General features: G+C 32.4%; 1 protein-coding gene and 1 long non-coding RNA gene across 3 annotated transcripts in view; one reads left to right on the top strand and one right to left on the bottom strand.

Moving 5' to 3' along the window:
* Nucleotides 1-21,624, top strand: part of BLOC1S5 (biogenesis of lysosomal organelles complex 1 subunit 5) — a 74,165-nt gene extending 52,541 nt beyond the window's left edge. Inside the window, exon 5 of one of the 2 annotated variants that reach the window (XM_074271224.1) lies at nt 20,891-21,624. In XM_074271224.1, the coding sequence (XP_074127325.1) occupies nt 20,891-21,025 (135 nt within the window). In that variant the 3' untranslated portion in view covers nt 21,026-21,624. Of the gene's footprint in view, nt 1-2,635; nt 4,434-20,890 lie in introns of those variants that run through there. The other variant, XM_074271214.1, reaches the window with a different exon arrangement.
* LOC141544743 (uncharacterized) overlaps nt 20,924-22,793 on the bottom strand; it is a 51,179-nt gene continuing 49,309 nt past the window's right edge. The window contains exon 2 of the long non-coding RNA XR_012482775.1: nt 20,924-21,259. This is a non-coding gene — a long non-coding RNA (uncharacterized LOC141544743). The remainder of the gene's footprint in view (nt 21,260-22,793) is intronic.

The raw sequence follows: 22,793 nt of genomic DNA, 5'->3' as shown, positions 1-22,793 counted from the left end.
ATTTTACCTCCATTTTCCTCTTCCAATACAATCTCCTTTCTACTTCTAGTTTCTTTTTTATATCATCACAATAAAATCAAATTATACTTACATCCATAATAGGTATACAGATCTCAAAAAACATATCATCTTCCCATATAGGGATGTAAGTTTTTTAAACTTTTAAAAGAAATAGTTTTTTTTCTCTCCTTTTTATCTTTTTATGCTTCTCTTGAGTTCTGTATTTGAAGATCATATTTTCTGTTCAGCTCTGGTCTTTTCATTATAAATAAATGAAATTTATCTGTTTTATTGAATGCTCATCTTTTTCTCTGAAAGATAATGCTTAATTTTGCTGGACAGTTGATTCTTGGCTGCAATTCAAGTTCCTTTGTCTTTTGGAATATCAGATTCCAGGTTCTTTGAGAAAGGAACTGATTCCTGATTGTAGCTTTTTGATATTTGAATTGTTTCCATCTGGCTGCTTGCAATATTTTCTCCTTGATCTGATCATTCTGAAATTTAGCTATGATGTTCCTTGGAGTTTTCATTTTGGGGTCTCTTTCATTAGGTGATCAGTGAACTCTTTCAATGGCTTTTTTACTCTCTGATTCTAGGACATGGGGGCAGTTTTCCTTGACTTCCTGAAAGATGATGTCTAGGCTCATTTTTTTTTTTTAATCATGGTTTTCCAGAAATTCAGTAATTCTTAGATTGTCTCTCCTACATCTATTTTCCAGGTCAATTTTTTTTCCAATGAGGTATTTCACATTTTCTTCTATTTTTCTTTTTGTTTTATTTAACTTGATTCTTAATGTTTCATTGAGTCATTTACTTTCATTTGTTAAATTCTATTTTTTAGTAAATTGTTTTCTTCAGTTAGATTTTTTTAAATCTCCTTTTGCATTTGGCCAATTGAACTTTTAAATGAGTTGTTTTGTTCACTGGATTTTTTTTTCCATTTCACAAATTCTGTTTTTCAACGAGTTGGTTTCTTCTTCAAATCTATTTTGTAAGGAATTATATGATTTTTTTCCATTTCACTAAATCTGTTTTCTAAGGAGTTTTCTTCAGATAATTTCTGCAAAATTATCGTTTCCTTTCCCTACTTTTCTTCTAACTTTCTTTTAAGATCCTTTCTGAATTCTTCCAAGAGAGCCTTGTGAGATGGGGACCAACTTATATCATCCTTTGGGGATTCATCTGGAGATGATTTGCCTTTAGGATCCTCAGGGTTTGAGGTCTGTTCTTCTCTATCGCCATAATAATTATCTGTGATCAGTGCTCTTTTTGCTTGTTTGATCATTTTAAAAGGTTGAGGTCTGCTTTTAGGACAAAGGGGGAGATTGTCCCAAGCTTGTTGACTGACTGATTTGTAATTACTCTGTATTATCCATTAACTTCTCCTTACTGAGCTTTTCATTTGGGGATCTTGTTTGGGGTAACACTTCCTTAACTGTTCTTTTTCTTAAAAGTTTTGATCTTTAATTGTTAAATAAACCTCTGGTAAAGATATCTTTCTTAGCAGCATGTGTGATACTGTTTCTACCAGCCCCTAAATGAAGTTTTTGAACTTGGTGAAAATTGAAACAAATTTGGAACTAATTAGTTCTTTTTTGTTGTTGTTGTTATCATCCTTTCCAAGGAGTAAAAAAGGCCTTTTTTGATCTTTGCATTCATTATAAGCTTCAATTTGTTCTGTTTTAATTCTGTTCCTGACACTAAATGTATAAGATTAGGTCAGTCTTTGTATTCTTCTTTAATTATATGCCCTAATGTGAATTTCTTGTATTTGTAATTTCTTTAGACTTTATATTCCCAATTTTCCTCCTCATTCGAATCATCTATGTTTATGTTATTTATTAGAATTTCGTTTCTGAGAGTCTCTACCCCTTCCTAGGTCAATTTCCATGTAATGTTTTAAACCATAAGTTACTACTTATCTTTTCTCTGTTCTTTGAAATCTCTTCTTCTAAAACCTAGGTTGTACTTAAGACTTTACTTATCTTTCCTGATCTTTTGTGGATCCTAAGATAGAATGGACAGTATGTCTTGAACTTCTACTCCAGTCACTAAATCTTTTTTATTGATCAGATTTAAGTGAAAATAACATTTCCCTTTGTTTCTTTCTCTTTTGAAGAATGAAGCCATTGAAGTTATGATCCTCAGTTTTCTTAGCTGTAGGATGGTAATAATTTATTTGTTGCTACTTCCTTAGATGGTTGTAGGGAAAATATTCCAAAGACCTTAAAGTACTATATAAATGTGACTCATTGGTCAGATCTTTTCAACCTAGTATTTTTTTTTCATGTGTGATACATTGACAAAAAGGTATGCAACTGCAAGGGATACAGATGTTAAACATATGAAAAAACAGGTTTTTTTTAATGATGTTTATATTTTTACATTTGTGGGATTTTTTTGTGAAAAGATAAGCAGCTCAAAAAGTTAAGTATTATGAACATTCATAGTTCATTCGTAGTAAAAAGAGTATTAGATCTTCTTTTCTTAATATGTTGCATTTTTCTCTATTTGCTTTTCTAATCATCTAAATCATGTTTTGTTATTATGGTAGTTATTAATTTTTTTTTGTAATTTGGGTCAAGACAATCATGTCTATAAAATGTTGCATGATTTCCATGTTTTCTTTCCTCAGCTTCATAATCAACACTTATTGATTAGTGAAAAACAGCGCATAGCCCAATGGGAAGATTTCATGAAAGAACAACAAAACAAGCAGGCTGCAGTAGATGAAGAACACAAAAAAGCCACAGAACGCCTTAAAGAACAATATGCTGAGATGGAGAAAGATCTGGCTAAATTTTCATCTTTTTAAGAACTTGAATAATAATATAACAGTACAAAAACTTTTCTCTCCACTGTGCCAAAAAAAAATCACCAAACTTAATTGTCCTCTGTTACAAACTTAGCAATATGTTTGGTGGCAATGCTGTATCAAAAAGTTGATAATAAAGATTAAAATTTTTGGTAGAGTTCAAATTCAATGTTCATTATGAAAAGAAGAGAGTCCTATGCCTCCAGCTTTAAGTGCCTCTGTGGAATTATTTAGATGGGAGAATAGGAGGAAGAATGGAATGAATTGATTCTTATGCTTTCAGAATTTGCAATCTTCCCATGCCCACTGAATAGATAAGAAAATGGTAAATGTAGCAGAATTCTCAGGCTATGAAAGGTAATCTAATCCATTCTCATACATGAAAGTTATTGTTGAATTGTTATATTTGTTTAGACAATTTATATAACTAATTATCAGTCATCTCCAGACTATAGGAGAGGAATGCATATTGTTCTTATGTGGGCAATGTTCACTAAGTCCTAGCCTTGAAACAGAGCTTGGAGTGGAGGTGAAAATCTAAATAGTTTCAGTAATAGCAATGTCTCTGTTGAATAATACATTGCCTAGGATATTGGTGTGAACTATACAGTCACATCATGATCACATATTCCAGTGGAGTAAGATAGCGAGATTCTTACATAGACTAGTGGCCTTTTAACAGGTAAGATTTTGAACTTTCAAAATTTGTTTAAAGAAGAGCTTACCAAATATCTGGGTTATGCTTTTTACCCTTTTCATAGAATCATGATCTTACCTATAATATTTACCTCATTATATGTCTGTTTTGCAGATGATTTAAGCCTTTTAGGTTAAACAGTATCCACACATTTTACAACTATTTGCATAATCAATCCTTTTGGGATTATATATGTATTCTGGCTCTGGAAAAACCAAAAGTGTTGACTCACATGGTTAAAAAGGCCATGTTAGATATCAAGATATTTTTTAGTGACAATGTGTATTCTCATAAGCAAATGTATTATGATGTAAAATGTACCCATGCTGTCATCACTGTGATCTTTAAAATATGCATTTAACAATCTTACCTTGAAAATGTAAGTGGTATTTCTTTGTTTAGTCTTTGTAAATCAAGAAGAAATCAAATGCAATAATAATTACAGGAGGATATATGTTGTAAATGAATTCTAAAGCATGAATAAATATTTCAAATAATATAACTGCTATGCAGTGAAGAAAGGAACAAGGAAAAAAAAAACTAACTGTTGTTATCTCAGTGTTGTGACTATATAAAATCGACAATGGTTGCCTGTGTAAATTTATGGCTTAGTGTCAAAGCTCCATTCTTGGCAGCATGTTGAAAATGTGATTAAAGTTAGTAGAGGAGACAGAATAAGTATTTGAGATTTCTTTCAATAACACTGAACTTCAGCCAACTTTCTCTCTCCGCTACCGTAAGCCTGACAGGTTCATCAATCATCTTGTGGTACATGGAGTAAAAAGAGTCCTTGCCGACAGTAAGGCATGTTGGAATTTTGTTAATTCTTTTTAGTGGATGGAAAAAAAAAAAGCATAGCTTTAAAATATCCCCACACATGAGAAGTAAGAAAAACCTTAAATAAAAATCCCTTTTAAAATGGAAGATGGTTTCTGGAAGGTTTTTACATGTAAGTATGTCCAGCAATGAATGGATGCTGTAACTAAAAAATTAGGTCTATGTGCTTCATCAAGAATCTATTCAAAAACATGATTAACTGCAGTCCAGTTTTTCTCTTCACTTATGTTTAAGCTCAGTTGAAGTGAGTTTACTTTATCTTATACAAGTTCCAGAAGAGCTCATAATCTAAAATAATTTGACAAGAATCATTAACATTCAGGATTAAAAATGGAAAATATATTCTTTGTAACAACTCCTAATTGTACCTCTTTTTCCACTAGAGTTTAATACTGGATGACAATTTCCTTGTAGTGGACACTGCCCCTTATATTATCCAGAATGATCAAATCACTTTTCGTATGTACTATAGAAAAGTAATTGGATAACAGCAACAAAAACTTCTTGTCTTGGCTTTATTTAAAAAAAAACAAACAAACAAAAAAAAAGAGTTATTCTACAAAAACAACTTTTGATTTTTTTTTTGTAGTAAACAAAATGAAAATTTAATAAAATTACTGAAATCTATTTTTTCAGTCTTAAAATACTTAACTGTGGTATTTAACTAAATAACTAACTATACATAATATATATGTGTATTAATATGTGTGTACATATGTATATATAACACATGTATCTCAAATATTTCACTAAATATTAATGCCTTCTAGTCATTGATAATGCCTTATAATATATGACAAATTGTTTCTGGTTTTCTTAAATCTGTAAGCAGGTGAAGGGAAAGCAGAACAGTACAGCATTTTATTCTTCTCACCCATATGCTTTACAGTTTTGAACTCTTTCCATGTTCTTTGGGTTATAATTGTGATTTGTGGAAATGTCACTTCCATATAATATGGGTCAAAATTTAAAGATCATAGATTTAGAACTAGAAGGGATCTTAAGAGACTAGTACAACTGTCTATTTTGCAGGTGAGGAAACTGGGGCCAGAAAAAGTGACTAACAATAAATAACAAGGGGCAGGATTTGATATGAATATATAGTTTCTGTATCAATACTTATGAACTAAATTGCTATGAGACACTTGAGTATCAAGTATCAAAGGGAATTATCACTTTTGCTTCAAGACAGACACTAACTTTGCATGTAAGAGGAAGTCTCCATCTATCCATCCTCTGAAGCATTTTAAGGGTGTTTGAGCTTGTGCCAGTAATATTGTCCTAAAGACTTGGGGCCAGAGCTGTTTTTGTCTCAAGATGAAAAGGGCAAGTAAAATATTTTAAAATTAAATGTCTTCAATCAAATAATTTTGAATACCATTATAATGGATATTTATCTGATGCTTTGTTGAGTACTTCAGAACTTTGCAATCATGTCATAATTTTTCAACAGCATTATTATGAATTAAAGCATGTAGCAAGTAGTATTTCCAATGTAAAAAAAAAATGTCATTGATCTATTGAGTAGCTGTAATCCAAGGCTATAAATGTTCATTAATAAATTGGGAAATAGAAGATAGATTTATTTATACTCTTCTACTGTATATACTCCTTCCACAATAAATACCATGCTATTTTTAATGACATAACTAGCACCATCAGCAAGACTATATATAGATATTTGCATAGATTTAAATGTTCACTTTATAAGGTAAGAGCCTTTAAAACTATTCCAAAGACACTGAGTGTTGTATGTTCTATAAATAAAAGAGAAATACATATAGATTTTTATAAGATGATGCATTTCTATCAAAAATAAAATGTCATGTTCTTTTAAATTGATCTGTTAATTGATTTGTGTTTTCTCATCTCACCCCACCCCCTCCAAAAATGGATTTTAGGTTTGAAGGAACAAGAAAGGCCAAGTCCTTTTTATGCTGTTTATGCTGTCCAAAAAATTGGTTCAGAAAAAAATAAGTCTGATTATAGAAAAAGATTTTGCATTTAGTCTTGGAAACACATTTAGCTAATCTGCATTTATGTTGATTTTAAACTTTGTATTTTCCATTCAGATTTTGGAAAGGTTTTTACAAAAGAGCTATGCATGCAGTGAGTATTCAGTAAATGTTTTGGATGATGATGAAAGAAAAGTAATTGTTAGTTATAAGATCTATTGATAAAAGCAAATTAATTCCAAGTTAGTTTATATCTAAAGATAGGGTAAAAGCACAATAGTCTAAGTCATAAACTTTAGTATATTAAGGTGAGTAAATTTGAACAATTAAAGTCCTTCCTATTTGGTCCTTTTTGCAGAAAGTGAAATGAGTAGGAAACAGGGAGACATTGTTGTTCACTAATTTAATAAATCAAGAAACTACATTATTATGTAGTTGTCAAATGTTTCACAATTATCAAATTCTGAGTGAATATTATTGAAATTGCATGGTGAAAATTTATCAAAGCAGTGTTCTTTTTCCAGTTACATATTTTTTTCATTTGCAGAAGCTTTCTCAGACTATATACACAGAGAAAGGTAGTGTCTGAAATTCAGCTATTATAAAGAAATCTGGGCTTTAAAAATAATTTAATACATTTTAAAGTGGAAAATAGTGTGGGGGTACATGTTTTCCACCATCTCTCCTCAAAATAAATGAGCATATTTGCTCTTAAGTTTTCCAGGAAAATTTCACCTTTAAGTTGAGACTAAGCTTGGAAAATTTCAGCCCCCAAGCAGATGTTTCCAACAGTTCTGAATGATAGGTGTGGCTCTGAAAATTTCATATATGTTATTAGCTAGATGGGATACATTTTAAAATTCAGTATTACAAAATTTTCAATTATGATAGTTCCTGTTTATTTTTATGGCATTAGCTATACTTGCTAAGTTAGAGTAGGTCAAAGAATGACATAAATCCTGTCTTTTTTCTTGGATTCAGTGCAGTTATTAAAAAAAGAAAAGAAATTGGTAATTAAGTATTTTTCTAAGATTAAATGCAAACTTAACTCTTGGGGATGTGGTGGAAAAATACTTTTTTTAGGAAGTAATCCCATAAAAATTCTGCCAAAAGATCATTGTTATAAAAGAGAAACGTTTCCTCTATGTCTACCATATGTTCAATCAATATATGATTTACAAATAAATCAATATAATTTAATCTTCATTAAATTTTTAAGGTTTAAAAGTTTGCTTTTAATTTGGAATTTGAAATTTGCAGTTGAAAACCAGTAGGTGTCACTGTTTTAACAAATTTTCCTCCATCTCTCCAGTATGTCTGTCTATGACCACACAATGAGAATGTAAGGAAATATATGATTTTACCAGACTTAATAAGTTAAAATACCAATCTTTGGGCAAATCAAAAAAAAAAAATAAAAAAGAAGTAATATACTATATTTTTAGAAGCTGTTTAGTAATTTGATTTAAGTTGTTCTTATTTCCTAGGAAGTTAAATATGTCCAAATATTTTCTGGAAAGATAATATAGCATGGAAAGGATATTAAAATTTGTTATTATACTTTTTGTACTGGTACAAGGTATATTTTTAAATATATTTAAAATCACGTGTTCATATGTAACCATATTAAACTTTTTACTAATTTTATTTTAAATCAACTTACCTTAATAAATATACTGGGAGTAGAGCATAGTGGATAATATATTGGATTTGAATCAGGAAGACCTGAATCAAATCAAGCCTCATGTAAGTTTTTCTTGTTCAGTCATTTTAGTCACGACCAATACTTCATTCTCTGAGTTTTCTTATTAAAAATATATTGTAGTAGCTTGTCATTTCCTTTTCTAGTAGCTACATTATGTCAGGCAATCAGATATTAAGTAATTTACTCAACTTCATACAGCTAAGAAGTGTCAAACTGAATTTGAATTCAGGTCTTTCTGACTCTAGTTCCAGTTTTCTATCCTTTGTGCTATTGGCTGTTTCCAGGTAAATAACTCAGTTCCTCAGGTAAGTGACCCTAAACAAATCATTTAACCTCTGTGTGCACTTTCCTACAACTTAGCTTCTTAGTCATAGACAGAAAGAAAAATAAACTCATTAAACGATTATAGAATTTACTGTGCTTGGAAACTGCACTGTTTATTATATTTTGACATGGTCCTTGACTTCAAGAAGTCTAGAGACTAGCTAGGAAAACTTAACATTTATTAACTGCTTTGTTCGGAACACTATCCCAGGTGTATCAAGAGATGTATAGATTACATAAAAATGATCCTCAAAGAACTTCTAGTCTAGTATCTGGCACAAGGTAGTATGTGAGTAAGTGACAAATGCAATTTGAGTTTTAGCTAAAGAGAATTCCATTAACTTATTAAATTGTGCCTTGAAATCTTAGTAGAACTTTGATTTGTAAACAAGGGCAGGGTATTCTAAAGCTAGAGGAGATTCAAAGAAAGAAGAGATTCAAACTAAAAAAAAAAAAAAAAAAAGATTTCTTATGAGGACTAAATACCTGAGGTAGGAGGAGATGTGTAGGAAGTAATAGATAGCAATGAACTAAATGCTTGTAAGGAAAAATGTAAGAAGAATAAGTAGAAGAAAAAATGATAAACCTTACTTCAGGCAGACTCCTTGAAGATTAGAATGGATCAAACAAATCCAGGATTCTATGAGAAAGAAAATTTATTCAAACTCAAAAGAATGAGAAAATGTAAAATATCTGATTATCAAAAACAACTAAAAAATAGGGAAAGAAGTATCTTTTCAAAATCACTAATTTGCTTGAAAACTATAACTTTAAAAAAATAAAAAGCCTGGACATTATATTTTAAGAAATCCAAGGTAACTACCCTTATGAGAGGGTAAAGGCAGAATCCACCAAACATCTGAAATTCCAAAAGGAAATGTCTCAAGAATATCATAGTCAGAATCCAAAGTATCCACTTAAAGATGTGAAGGGAAAGGAATAAGCACTTATAAAGGACCTACTATATATCCAGGCATAGTACTAAGTTTACAAATATCTCATTTCATGTTCACAAGAACCCTGTGAGGTAGATGCTACCATTACCCCATTTTATAGTGGAAGAAACTGAGATTCAGAAGGTAACTGCTATCATCTAAGGTTGGATTTGAATTAAGGTCTTCCTGAACAAGCCCAGCTTTCTATCAACTACTTTGTAATTCCTCTAAGAAAAAAAAGAAAAAAAGATATTTAATCAGAAAGGAATTATGAATGCTCAATAAAATTGCATAATATCATATTACAACTGAGAAATCTTAAAAATATATTCCAAAAGGCAGATAGGCTTACAACCAAGAATAATTTACCCTGAAAAATGACTATAATTTAAGAAGGGGAAAAATATATCCTCAATGGAATAAATGATTTTTCTGGTGAAAAGAACAAAGCCTAATAAAAATTTTGAAACCAAATACAAGAAAAAAGAGAAAACTAGAAAATAAATTTATTTGAGCAATTTGAAAGTGATGCCTGATGCTGCAGTTAATAATGTTCTAATAGGGAGAAGAAACAAGTGTCCCCTTCTTAATAGGGATTATTGAGAGTTTTAGAAAAAGGAAATAAGGCCTGGGGTAGACTGATCCTGTTTGTGTGGAGGGGGGGGGGGGTTTAGGAGGGGAAAGAGAATAAAGAATAAAAAAGAACATATTGATGTGGAAACGAAGAGAGAAATGAAGCTTATAATTGTGCTTCATGAGAAGTGTATGCAAATGTAGAAGCAAGCGGGGACAGTGGATGTCAGATAAACCTCATTGTTTCCATTGGAGGGCTGAATATAGACATGTCCACATTACCACACAAAATATGGTATAGAAATACTTGAAACTCAAGATGGAAATGAGCAGAACTAGAGAGTGCGAGGGTTACAATGGAGCTTGTTACTAGGGATAGAATAGTTGCAAGCTAAAAGAACTTCCTAATTTTGAGATGGAGTATTAAAAAAGGGAAAAAGGGAGCTGGAATCTAAAGGGAATGGTCATCATTTAGAGAAATAGATTTTGATATATAAATGTAATGGAATATTGTGCTAGAAGAAATTATAAAAGAGACCATTTCAGAGAATCCTCAGGATGAACAGGTGCCGAATAAAGTGAACAGAACTAGAACAATTTATAAAATCATAGCAATATAATTAAGAATGCTCAAAATAGTGACCAACTATGCTTCTGGAAGGCCTATGATGAAGATATGTGTTTAAGATCAGATCAACTTTTTAAAATAAAATTTAACTTTTGTTATTATTAAAGCTCTGTCTTATTTTTAAAATGTCCCCTCTCATGGTTATAAAGAGAAAAAGTATAATCCCCAAAACATTTTAGGCTCTGAAGTGGGAAAATTTAGAAGGCAGCACATATAATAAAAAGTGCTCTAGACTTGAAGTTGCAAAATTTGGATTGATTCCAGGCTCTGGCACTTATACATTTTATAACCAAAATCTATATGATCTTCAGTGCCCCATTTGCTGAATGGGGATAATATTTAGACTGTTTACTAACAGGGTAGTTATGGAGAATGACCTTTATAAACTCTAAACTACTTTTATTATAGGCATCTTTAAAAAATTATACATAATTACATACATAAACATCTTCCACAATGAAATATGTTCTTGAGATCCAAGACATTTTGTTTTTATATCCCCAGATCTTAACATAGTTTTTGACACATAGTACTGAATTTTTAATTCAAACTTTGAAGGTCCTTTTTTTTTTTTTTTTTAAGATTCTGTGATTCTGTTTTTTATTTACTATTTCTATTTTCCTCAGTATGAAAAATGAGTAATGCTGTATAAATTTAACAATCAACATGATTAACTTATCCAGATATTGTATACTTAAGTCTATCTCTTTTTACCAAGGAAATGTTATGCCAAAGCAATTGTCTATGTCCTTATAGCATAATTACACTCATTAATCAAGGCATTCTCAAAATATCATAGCCTTAAACTGTTTTATAGTTGCCCAATAACAGTGTTAGCAAAAGATACTTTTGGAATTATCTTATTATTATATAAAGTTAATTCTTTTTAAATGCTAATTGAATTGTGTTAGAAACTGATGTTATCTCTATTGATATTACCTGCAATCAGTTTTCAGTACTCTTAACTAGTGGATTTTTAATTGTATCATTGAAAAATGTGTTCACACAATGCCCAGTAATTCACACTAGACTCAACAATTTGTTTATAATAATGATGACGATAATAATGGGTATATAAAACATTATTATCCACTATATATGTATTATATATTATAATACGTATGTATATACGTATTATAATAAATATATATATATGGTTTTGAATTTGCAAAATGTTTTATGGACTTGGCAGGTACAACTAGGCATCAGCTCATCTGAAAAAAAGATATGAGCATTCTAATGGACTACGAATGAATTGTGAAATAATAGTGAGCTACAACAGCCTCCAAAATAATGTGACCTTATTTTGCATTAGTCAAGGAGTGGGAAGGTAATAAATCTGCTATACCAAACTTAGTATTTATCCAAATTATTATGTTTTAGGAAGGACATTGATAATCGACATTCACCTAGTATGTTCCAGGCACTATGAAAAGCACTGGAGATACAAAGATCAAAGAAAAACAGTTTTTGTCCTCAAGGAACTCTTCTATCAGGGAAGAAAACATGTATGCATATAAGTATATATAAACTATATGTGGAATTGGTACATGAATAGATTATCCCCACATGTAATGCTTCACACTTTTCTCCCTAAGTGTTTAAAGCTATTTTTTTTTTTTGCTATCTCTACCCTGATTTCAGAATGGTCTAGGTTCCCAGAGAGGATCATCATTGCTATTACCCTTGAATTCTCTCAGCCCTAGTGATAACCTGTAAATAGGTAACATACTCCCACTACTAACCATTCCAGCTCTTGAACCCCTGTGTATGCATTTCTTCTATTTATACAACCAGCCATTCACAATAATGACACATTTAGCTCTTAAACATTTCTTAGTAAGACAAAAAATCAGATAAGCATAAATCAAAACAAAGAAATAATAAATACATCATATTCCACAATTAAATTTGCTGAATTTTGAATGTGACAAACAGTAACTTTTAAAGAACAGAATTTTAAGCAAAACAGCAATAGATTTTTTTTAAGCACAGTACATGTCCTTCTCCTTCCTCCCCCAAAATTTTCAGTCTTTTTCAAATTCAAATTTCAAAATAAGTTGATTTTTTAAGTGTAGGCTTTATCCCTAATCAATAATCAATAATCTCCAGTGACTTCCTATTACTTCCAGGATTAAAGATAAAATATCTTGTTTGGCATGTAAATCCTTCATAACTTTGTCCCCTTTTATGTTTTCATTTTTCTTATATCTTACTCCCCTCACTGTATCCTAGCATCCAATGCCACTAGCTTTCTTGCACTTCCTTACACAAGACAGTCCATTTCCTGACTGAGAATTTTCACTGATTATTCTCCTGGCCTGCAACTCTCTTCTCATCTTGGCTTCTCAGGTTTTCTGCCTTCCATCAAGTCTCACTTAAAAATCCCTCATACCATAAGAAACTTTTCTCAGTTTTCCTTATTTTTAGTGCCATCTCTATGAGACTATTTTGCAGATATCTTTTATTGTGTTGTTTTTATGTTTTATCTCTCAGTAGACATTCTGAACCCCTTGGGAACAGGTACTGGTGCTTTTCTTTGTAGTACCTGGCACATAGGCACTTACTACATGTTTATTGCCTATTAAATGATGTCAAATATATAATTAACAAAACATATCTAACACATAACTAACAAAATTTCCAATGTTATATATTTGATAAAAATGTATTTTTCATTAAAAATAATATATACATACACAGGTACATTCTTATTCATGACAACAATTTTATATGTGACAATTTTACATATATTTATATATCAATAAATAATTAAATGTATAAATTCTATATGTGCAAATATAACAATACACATATATCAATGTTTTATAACCAGTTAGACATCTCTACAAAAAAAATGTTATAGGGAAGCAAAGTCAAGCTACAGAGTATTAGCAATGATATAGTATTGCTGTCATATACAAAACTCTTCTAAGCAGATCTAGAAAATGTATCAAAATGGGAAAATCCATAAAAAGTTAAAATGAGTCATTTATCCAGCATAAATCAGCATAAGAGAACATAGGAAGGTTTTTAGATATTAGGGACTGTGGTCGGGCCAAAAGTTGTTATGGGATAGATCAGTTCTCCAAGAGCCTCCACAGCTGTGGATCACAGCATCTGAAGGAGCTGCAGGGCAGCCTTTGCTGACACAGGTATTGTGGACTGGGAATGAGATAAATTAGAGGCAGAGGGAAGAGGAGAGAGGTCAAACAATGCAAGGGCCTCTCAAAGAGCTCAGAGAACAGCAACTGCCTCTCAGTCTCCTCTTGTCATTCTCTCACAAAAGGAGATCCATTCTGCAGGTTTGGGTTCGATCTCCAGCAGCCACTGTCAGGTGGCTCCTGTGTATTCCAACAAAAAGTATTTTGGGAAGCACTATAGCCTCCAAGAAGAGTTTGTATACTTGAGCAAGAAGAGATACCACACCCATACCTGGGGCCCACTACTTTCATGTGGAGCATTGCTATGTGATAGGTGTGCAGAGCCACAGTTGACTAAGAAGGGACCTATACAAAGGGGCTGGGCATTTCACAGCAAGGAAGTTCAAAAACCAATAGCTGAAGCAATGGTATAGTTTAGTCCCCCAGAGCAAGGCCCAGCCTGCAGAGGAATAATTAGGCTGGAATTCCAGAATCTACCAATGAAGCTTTTTAGCTGGCTGGCAGGGATTGAATCTTGCAGTAGCCTACTCCTAGTTAGACCCAAACCCAGGTCAAAAACTTGCAGGGCTCAAGCCAAGAGAGGAAATAATCAGACTTTGCTCGATCAGAACACTTTGCAATCACTGAAAGCTTGCAGATTTCCCAGTGTTTCTGCCATCCTAGTATATATAACAATACACCAAAAAATCAATAAGACCAGGCCAGATCTGTGCTATAGAAGTTCTAAAGAACCCACTCCTAAGATCAAGTCTGCAGTCAGGAAGTAGGTTGGAAGAACGAGCAAACAAATAAAGCTAACCATAAAAGAGCTTTTTTTTCCCCCCCCCAGTAAGGTGAAAGACCATTCTTTGCCTCAATATCTACCTAGTCCTAATCACTAAATGAATGTGGCCTCAGTCAGACTGAGACTTATGTAAGATCTTCCCTTAAAGGTCAAGGTCTCATTGAATCCAGTGCCATCTCCAGTCATCCTGATCTATATCTGGCCACTGAATTCAAATGGCTCTGGAGGGGAAAGTGAGGCAGGTCACTTTGCTCAGCCCTCATTCACTTAAATTTAATTTACTTGTATGTCATAGCATCTGAAGTCATAGTCTTCCTTGAGAATGAAGAACCAACAACAACAATTATTGTAGCAAGGAAGTTCAAGATACAAACTCAGAAGAAGAAAGTGGCTCCAAAACAGCAACAAAGAAACCCTTTGTGAAAAACATTACTTAGGCAAAAATTTAATTAGAATTCCTAAGAGAGATAAAGCAAGAGTTTGAAAAGAAAAAAAACTTTAAAATGTTTTTTATAAATTGAATTGGAGGGAAAAATGGAAAAGAAAAAAAAATCCTTAAGAGAAAGAATTGTAAAGGAAATTAAGTCTACCATAAGAAATACAAAATTTTGCCCAAACAACAAACTCCCTAAAAATTGAAATAAGCCAAATAAAAAACAATATCTCCATGAGGAATAATGTACTTTGTGGGAGGAAAAAAACAACTGACTTAGATTTAGAAGAAAAAAATAAGAATTATTGGACTATCTGAATTTTAATGACAAGAGCCTAGACATTCTATTTTGACAAATCTTTAAAAAAAAAAAAAAAAAAACCAACTGCCCAGATCTCTTAGATCCAAAAGATAAAATAGAAATAGATTATACTAAATCTAATAATAATAATAATAGATCTCCTAAAAGATGCACTCTAATGAAAATTCCCAAAACACCATAGCCAAAATGCAAAATATCCAAGGCAAAGAAAAAATACTACAAGCAAGCCAGAAAGAAGAGTTCAAGTACTGAGAGACTGCAATTAGGATCACTTATGATTTAGCAACCACCACAATAAAAGAACAAAGAACGTGGAACACAATATTCCAGAATGCAAACCAATAGTCAGGGAAAGGTGATGGTGAATGAACCTTTCATGAAATAGACAATTCCCAAACATTCCTAATGAAAAAAATCAAAGAATTGTGTAGAAACTTTATCCTCTCAGGATTCATAAAGTCCAATTAGACAAAGTATGAGAGGTTTTTTTTTTTATATTTTGATAATCTTAAGAAAATAATAGATAGGGAAGAGTAATATACTGGAAGATAAGAGAAAGGAAGAGTAGGGGAAATATTTTACATAATTAAGGTGTGAAAGTAGACATCTAGTTAAACGAGGAAGAGATGGTGGCAAGAGTAGCTGAACCTCACTCTTATGTGAACTAATCCAAAAAAAATCACATAGAGATCGTTGAATAAGGAAATATATTTCACTCAATAGGGAAATAAAAGGAGAAAGAGAATAGAGAGGGTAGATTAAAGGAGGGATGAGGCTTAAGCAAAAGAAATTCTAAAGATGCACAAAAATATTTGTAGTATCTTGAAGTGGCAAAGAATGGGAATCCTAGGGGGTACCTATAAATCTGAGAATGAATAAACAAGTTATGATGTATATATGTGATGGAATACTATTGTGCTGATCTCTCATCAGCATAATGACCAATTACAACTCCAGAAGACTACTGATAAATATGCTAACAATCTCATGATAGCGAGATGATGGACTCAGAATGAAAAATGAGACAAATAGATTTTTTGGACATGGACAATAGAAATTTGCTATGAGTGAAATGGATTTTGTTTATCTTGTGTTCTAAAGTGGGGAGAAGATAGAGTAGCAGAATGAGAAAACATCTTTGATTAAAATATTCTTAAAACAATAAGTGATTAAAAAACAGAAAACACCATAATTGCTTATACATAGTAAGTCAATCTAACAATTGGTATGCTGTTTTTTAGATTCTTAACCTTAGTTTGTTCTAAATAACTTATTTCTTACAGTCCTCTTTTGGTATAATGTGTTTGTTCATAACAAGTGATACATTGTTAAGATGGGCTTGCTTTAAAATTCAATCTTCCCTCATTCTTGGAATTTTCAATTGTCTTTGACTTTCTCTTTAAAATATACATCATAGAATGCCCTTAACTTCTGCTGGGTACCAAAATGCAATTAAATCATCATCATTGCCATCATCATCACCACCACCACCACCAAAATCTTCCTTAGTTCCAGGAACTGTTTTTTTGCTTTTGTTTTTTCCCTCAGTAATCTCTCTCTCTCTCTCTCTCTCTCTCTCTCTCTCTCTCTCTCTCTCTCTCTCTCTCTCTCTCTCTCTCTCTCTCTCTCCCTCCCTCCCTCTCTCTCTCTTTTGAAAAAAAAAAAGTTCTTTTATTAATTATGGAACACTGATTTTCTGGTCTTTGCTTATTTCATTGTAATAATTTCTGATATCACATGGATTCGTGGTAACATTATAAATTCAGGGTAAATAATTTTCTAAAATTTTGTTTTAATTCATATATTTTGACAACATCTACCTGATTATTCAATATTTCACAAGCAACAAAGATACACCCCCCAAAAAATCTTTGTAGTCTTTTGAAACAAATTTGAAATTATGCTCTTTTAATTTTTGACATTGGTTCCATGTCTAATTGCTTCCTCAGTACCAAGTTACAATTTTTTTTAATAAGCAAGTAGCATACTTAGTACCGGGGTCATTCATAATTATCGCAAACAATACTTTCCTTCTGTAAGTATCTCAAAGATAATATTCCTGCTTCAATTAATGGTGACTTAATTGAAGATGATGTCAGGATATCAAGATGTTGGATTTCATCCATCTGTGGTTTCATTTATTTCCTGAAGGTGATTTGTTGAAATTTAACTTCTCATAAAAATACTTTTTTTCTTTTTATTACAAACATTATTCCTATGTATGTTCAATCTATAGTTATAAAAAAGATGTCTCTCGTATTCCACCTTTTTATTGGGTTAGTGGCAATCTTCCAGAAAAAGGGCTAGATCTTTGGTACCTTAATTCTATATTACACCAACTGGAATAGTTTCTTCTATTGTTCTATCATCATTGTGTTCAATAGGTTCCTATTCTTCAGTATTTGCCACGTGAAGTAAACTTGTAATGTGCTGTTGTTTCCAGAAACTTAGTAAGAACCTAATATCTCATTGTCTCATTAGCACTTAGTAAGAACCTAACACGAACTTATCAATTTTTATATTTTGATGTTCTGGAATGCTTATAACATGAGTAATACTAAAGTAAATACAAAAGAGTTGTGATATAAAAAGACATTAGCAGTAAGGAGGATAATGAAAGGCTTCTTTTGTGTGTAACATCTGATGTTTTTTTTTTTTTTTTTTTTTTTTTTTTAACCTGAGGCTGGGGCTAAGTGACTTGCCCAGGGTCACACAGCTAGGAAGTGTTAAGTGTCTGAGACCAGATTTGAACTCGGGTGGTCCTGAATTTAGGGCTGGTGCTCTATCCACTGCGCCACCTAGCTGCCCCCTGAAGTATCTTTTTAAAATATATATACTTTTTTCCCAGTTACATGCCAAGAAAGTTTTAAGCATTCATTTTTTACAAGATTTTGAATTTTAGATTTTTCTCCTTCCTTCCCTCCCCTCTCCTTTTCTGAAGATGGTAAGAAATTTGATATAGTTTAAACATTTGCTATCATGTAAAACATATTTCCATATTGTCAGATCAAGAAGAAGCTGATCAAAAAGAGAAAAAAAAAAAAAAAAAACCAACAACAACACAAGAAAAAATAAAGTAAGTGAAAAATATGCATCAATCTGCATTTGAAATGCATCAGTTCTTTATCTGCATATGGAATGCATTTTACTTTATGAATCCTGTATACTTGTATTATTGTGTTGCTTAGAAGAGCTGAGTCATTTATAATAAATAAATGCTGATTCTACAGACAATGATTTCTTGGTTCTACTCATTTCACTTTGCTTCAGTTCAAATCTTTTCAGGTTTTTCTGAAATCTGTCCATCATTTTTTATTACACAATAATATTCCATTACATTTATATACCACAACTTGTTCATCAGTTACCCAACTGATAGACATGCCCTCACATTCCCTCAGTTTCCAACATTTTGCTACCATGAAAAGGATTTCTATATATATTTTTTCCCTGCATATTTGAGAAATAATACCTTTTTCTGAAACATTTGCTATAAAAATTATTACCCAGTTTTCTGTTTTCCTTCTCATCTTGATTGTATTGATTTGTGTTTGTTCAAAGATGTTTTAATTTAATATAATCAAAAATATCTATTTTGCATTTGATAATGCTTTCTATTTCTTGATCATGAATTCTTCCCCTATCCATAAATCTGACTTTTCCTTGCTTTTCTAGTTTGATTATGGTGTCACTGTTTATGTCCAAATCATGCACTCATTTTGACCTTATTTTTGTACATGGTATGAGATGTTGGTCTACACCTAGTTTGTGTCTTATTAGCTTCCAACTTTCTGAGCAATTTTTGTCAGTCAGTTCTTATTCCAAAAGCTGGTATATCTTTGTCAAACACTAGATTAGCATGGCTATTGATTTCTGTGTCTTGTATACCTAATCTTTGATCCATCATTCTTTTTTCTTAGACAATACCAAATAGTTTTTGATGATTACTGCTTTATAATGTAATTTGAGATCTGGTATTGCTAGACCACCTTCCTTTGTATTTTTTCATCATTTCCCTTGATATTCTTGATCTATTCTTTTCCATATAAATTTTGTTGTCATTTTTCTACTTTTATCAGATAATTTTGAAGAATTTAATTGATATAGCACTAAAGTGAATTAGTTTAGGCATGAAGTAAGTCTTGAAGGAAACCAGAATGCCAAGAGATGGAGGTTAAGAAGGAATATGTCATAAGCATGGAGAACAGACATTGCAAAGAGATGCAAGATAATAAAGGGCCTTGAGATTGTGCCAGTTGAGGATCACTTGAGAGAACTGAGGTTGATTTAGCCTGGAGTAGAGTATATATGATAGCTGTCTTAGGTTTTCTGAAAGGCATGTTATGGAGTAATTTGTAGAAGTTGGGGAAAGTTAGATTTAGATTTGATATTTTAAAAAACTATAATAATTAGAGCTTTTCAAAAATGGAATGGGCTACTGAGAAAAAGAATAGATTGCCTCTTACAGGGTATTTATAAGCAAAGACTTAGATGGTTCATTTCCTGTATGTTTTAGAAAGAATCATAATAAACTCTACTTTGGACATTTTGGCCCCTAAGGTTTCTTCCAACTCTGAGATTCTATGATTATTTGATTCTGATGAGATCAGTGATCTCACCTGATCCTCAGAAAACACTATAAAAATAGATACTATAAATATTATAATCTCCATTTTACATATGAGGAAAATTATAATATCCATTTTACATATGAGGAAGGCTGAAAGAGATTTAATGATTTGCCCACAGTGTCACAGCTAATAAATATCACTGACAGGTTTCCAACCCAAGTTTCTTCTGACTATTACATACAGTATGCTTTGCAGTATACTTCAGTCACTGACTGCTTCATAATATATTCAATGGAATTCCTGAACTACCAGCTGCCACTATTATACATATAACATCTAAATTTGATTCTTTCTTAATTCAACACTTCAAAGTTGGTCCTTCAAAATCTTCTGATTTTCAAGATGGTCCAAAGTTGTTTGAGTTATTGAATTACTACACAGCCAATTCCCTTTAAAGCATTTAGCTGGATTATATTATTTTCTATTGCTTTTAAATTTGTTTTAAGCAGAATGGAGTCAAGTTTTGTAAATCTTTATATGACACACCCATACAGCTGGTACCACAAATGATGTCACACTTCAGGAAAATGGTTTAATATATTCCATGTTGTCAAAGGTACTTCTAAGGATAAATATATGTTTTATTTCAAGTTCATAGAATGTTATATCTGGAAAGAAACCTTAGAAATCATTTAGAGAAAAGCTTTCATTTTACCAATGAAAAAACCTAGAGAAGTTAGGCAATTTCCCCAAAGCATACAAGTGATTAGGAGTAGATCTGGTATTAGAACCTAGGTGAACAGACTCCCAAGCCTATTATTCTTTCCATTACATTACACCCTTCAGGCTCCTATGCTGCTCTTCAACTTAGCACAAATTAGAAAAGTCTTGTTTATTCAATGAGTTTTCTGGACTGTTTTCATCATAATGGATTTTGTACTGAAATTTTCATTTCTGAAAACTAACTTTGCTTACGATCTCTCTAAAGAATGCTATTGGTATGTGGACAGGTTGTCTGGGGCCAGCTTCTTATCTAGCCCAAATTCAAAAGTCTGGGTACAGAGTAATGATTTGGATTGCATGTTTTTGTTTTTTTAACTAACACATGTATGGACCTTGCTAAAAGCACATTGCTGCCCCCATCTAGGAACAATGCAACACACACCATTTCCTGAAAGAATGGAGTTGGAAGGCAATTATCTACTCACAAAACAGGCTGAAACAACAGTTCCTGATATTCTTCTCAAATAGTTTAACTTCCCCAAGAATCCGGAAAAAATAATTCCATGAGACGGTGTTGTGAATGAAGGTATGACATTTCAGTTTCCTTCACTGGAATCCAATAACCAGAGGCAATAAATTACTGAGCCATTTGGCATTATTGAGAAGGGTTCTGGCTGTGACCAAATGTTTTTCTTCATTTCAGGAACGGTGTGCTACCTTTACATCCTCCTCTGAATGATGATAGTCTCACGTTCTTTCTTTATCCACTTCAGGGAGCCCTTCCAAGAATTGCCTGCAAAAGCCACATCTTGAAATGAAATTGTTTCTTGATCTTAAGCTTATCTAGATTTCGGAAGAGGATTATGGGACTTTTACTTAGCATAGGCAATGTTAAAGCAATTTGTTTACATTTGAATGTTTCTTAGATGAGTAATTTATCATAGCAAAACACATCACCCCCATCCTCATTCAGTAAACTTCATTGGCTCTCTATTAACTGTAGAATAAATTATAACATCCTCTGGCCCTTAAAGCTCTTCACAACCTGACTTCTTCATGCATCATCTCCAGGCTTCTAATATTTTCATATCTCTATCCTCCAGTTATATTGACTACTTACTGTTTCTCACATAACTGTCTTCCAAGCCAGACTATGTTCCCCTTAACCTTTATTTCTTGGAATCTTTTGTTTCCTTCAAGATTCAGTTCAAGTGTCATCTTATATAGTCATCCTTTCATCTTATATAGTCATCCTTTACTAGTAATGCAGCTAGTAGTGCCTTCCTACCCAGAAAGGCACATTAGATTGTTGTCTGCTTTATATGTACTATATATATATATATATATATACACATATACACATATACATATATATACATACATAGCCCTTTAATTTTGAAAAATTACTGCTTGACTCACGTGAAACTAGAATGTCCATGCCCTTTTTTTTTAGCCCCGGACATGCAGTTTGAATTAATTTAGTTCTGGGTACCATGGATTATAATGAAAGGGAACTATTCAATCTGTTCTCAGACTTTAGTTTTTTTAAAGCTCAACTCTGACACCACAGGGATGATTTAACTTATAATTCAGATTATGGTTCATATCTGGGATTTACATACACATAAAAACATTTAAACATAAACTATCCTAGGAAAGGATTCAGTATCTTGTATTGATGCAAACTTCTAGGAGAATGTTACTTATGCTTCATTAGAACATAAAGTGGTTTTTCAAAACTGCAAATTAGGCATTTTACATTCAAACTTGGTTTTTCACTGTCCAAACCATCATGACTTTAGGCCAATCTCTTGTTGATGGGGAACCATCTAGCCCCAATATCCAGTAGAACCCAGAGCCTCTGGGAATTCTCAAACTCACAAGGTCACTTCCATACTTGGACAAATACATTTCAAGATAAGTATTTGTCCACCTAAAGTCAGTAAAGAACAAACACAAAAGAGGCACTCTACATATCAAAGTTCAGGGTTGCCTTGGCAGAGCTTATGTTTTAGAAGTCATGTTCTCATGTGTTAGGATTACTAAGTGAGAACTGAGGTTGTCTGGACAGTGACAAGGTGAGAATTCAGGTTGTCTGGACAATTACAAGGTGAGAGGGGGCAAGCTCATTGGCTGGGGTGGTTCTTCCCAGAAGCCCTTGCATTATCCCACGCCCATTCTCTGGGAGAATAAAAGAGAGGACTCTCAGAGAAAGAAGAAGACTCTCTGCATTACATCAGGCCTGACGGGGCTCTCTGCAGGAAGGGAAGTCACTTCTAAGGACAAGAGTTAACAGCAACTGCCTGGAGACAATGGTTCACTACAGG

The sequence above is a fragment of the Sminthopsis crassicaudata genome, chromosome 1 (assembly GCF_048593235.1).
Source record: "Sminthopsis crassicaudata isolate SCR6 chromosome 1, ASM4859323v1, whole genome shotgun sequence".
NCBI lineage: Eukaryota > Metazoa > Chordata > Mammalia > Dasyuromorphia > Dasyuridae > Sminthopsis > Sminthopsis crassicaudata.
This window is presented reverse-complemented; position numbering and strand designations above follow the sequence as displayed.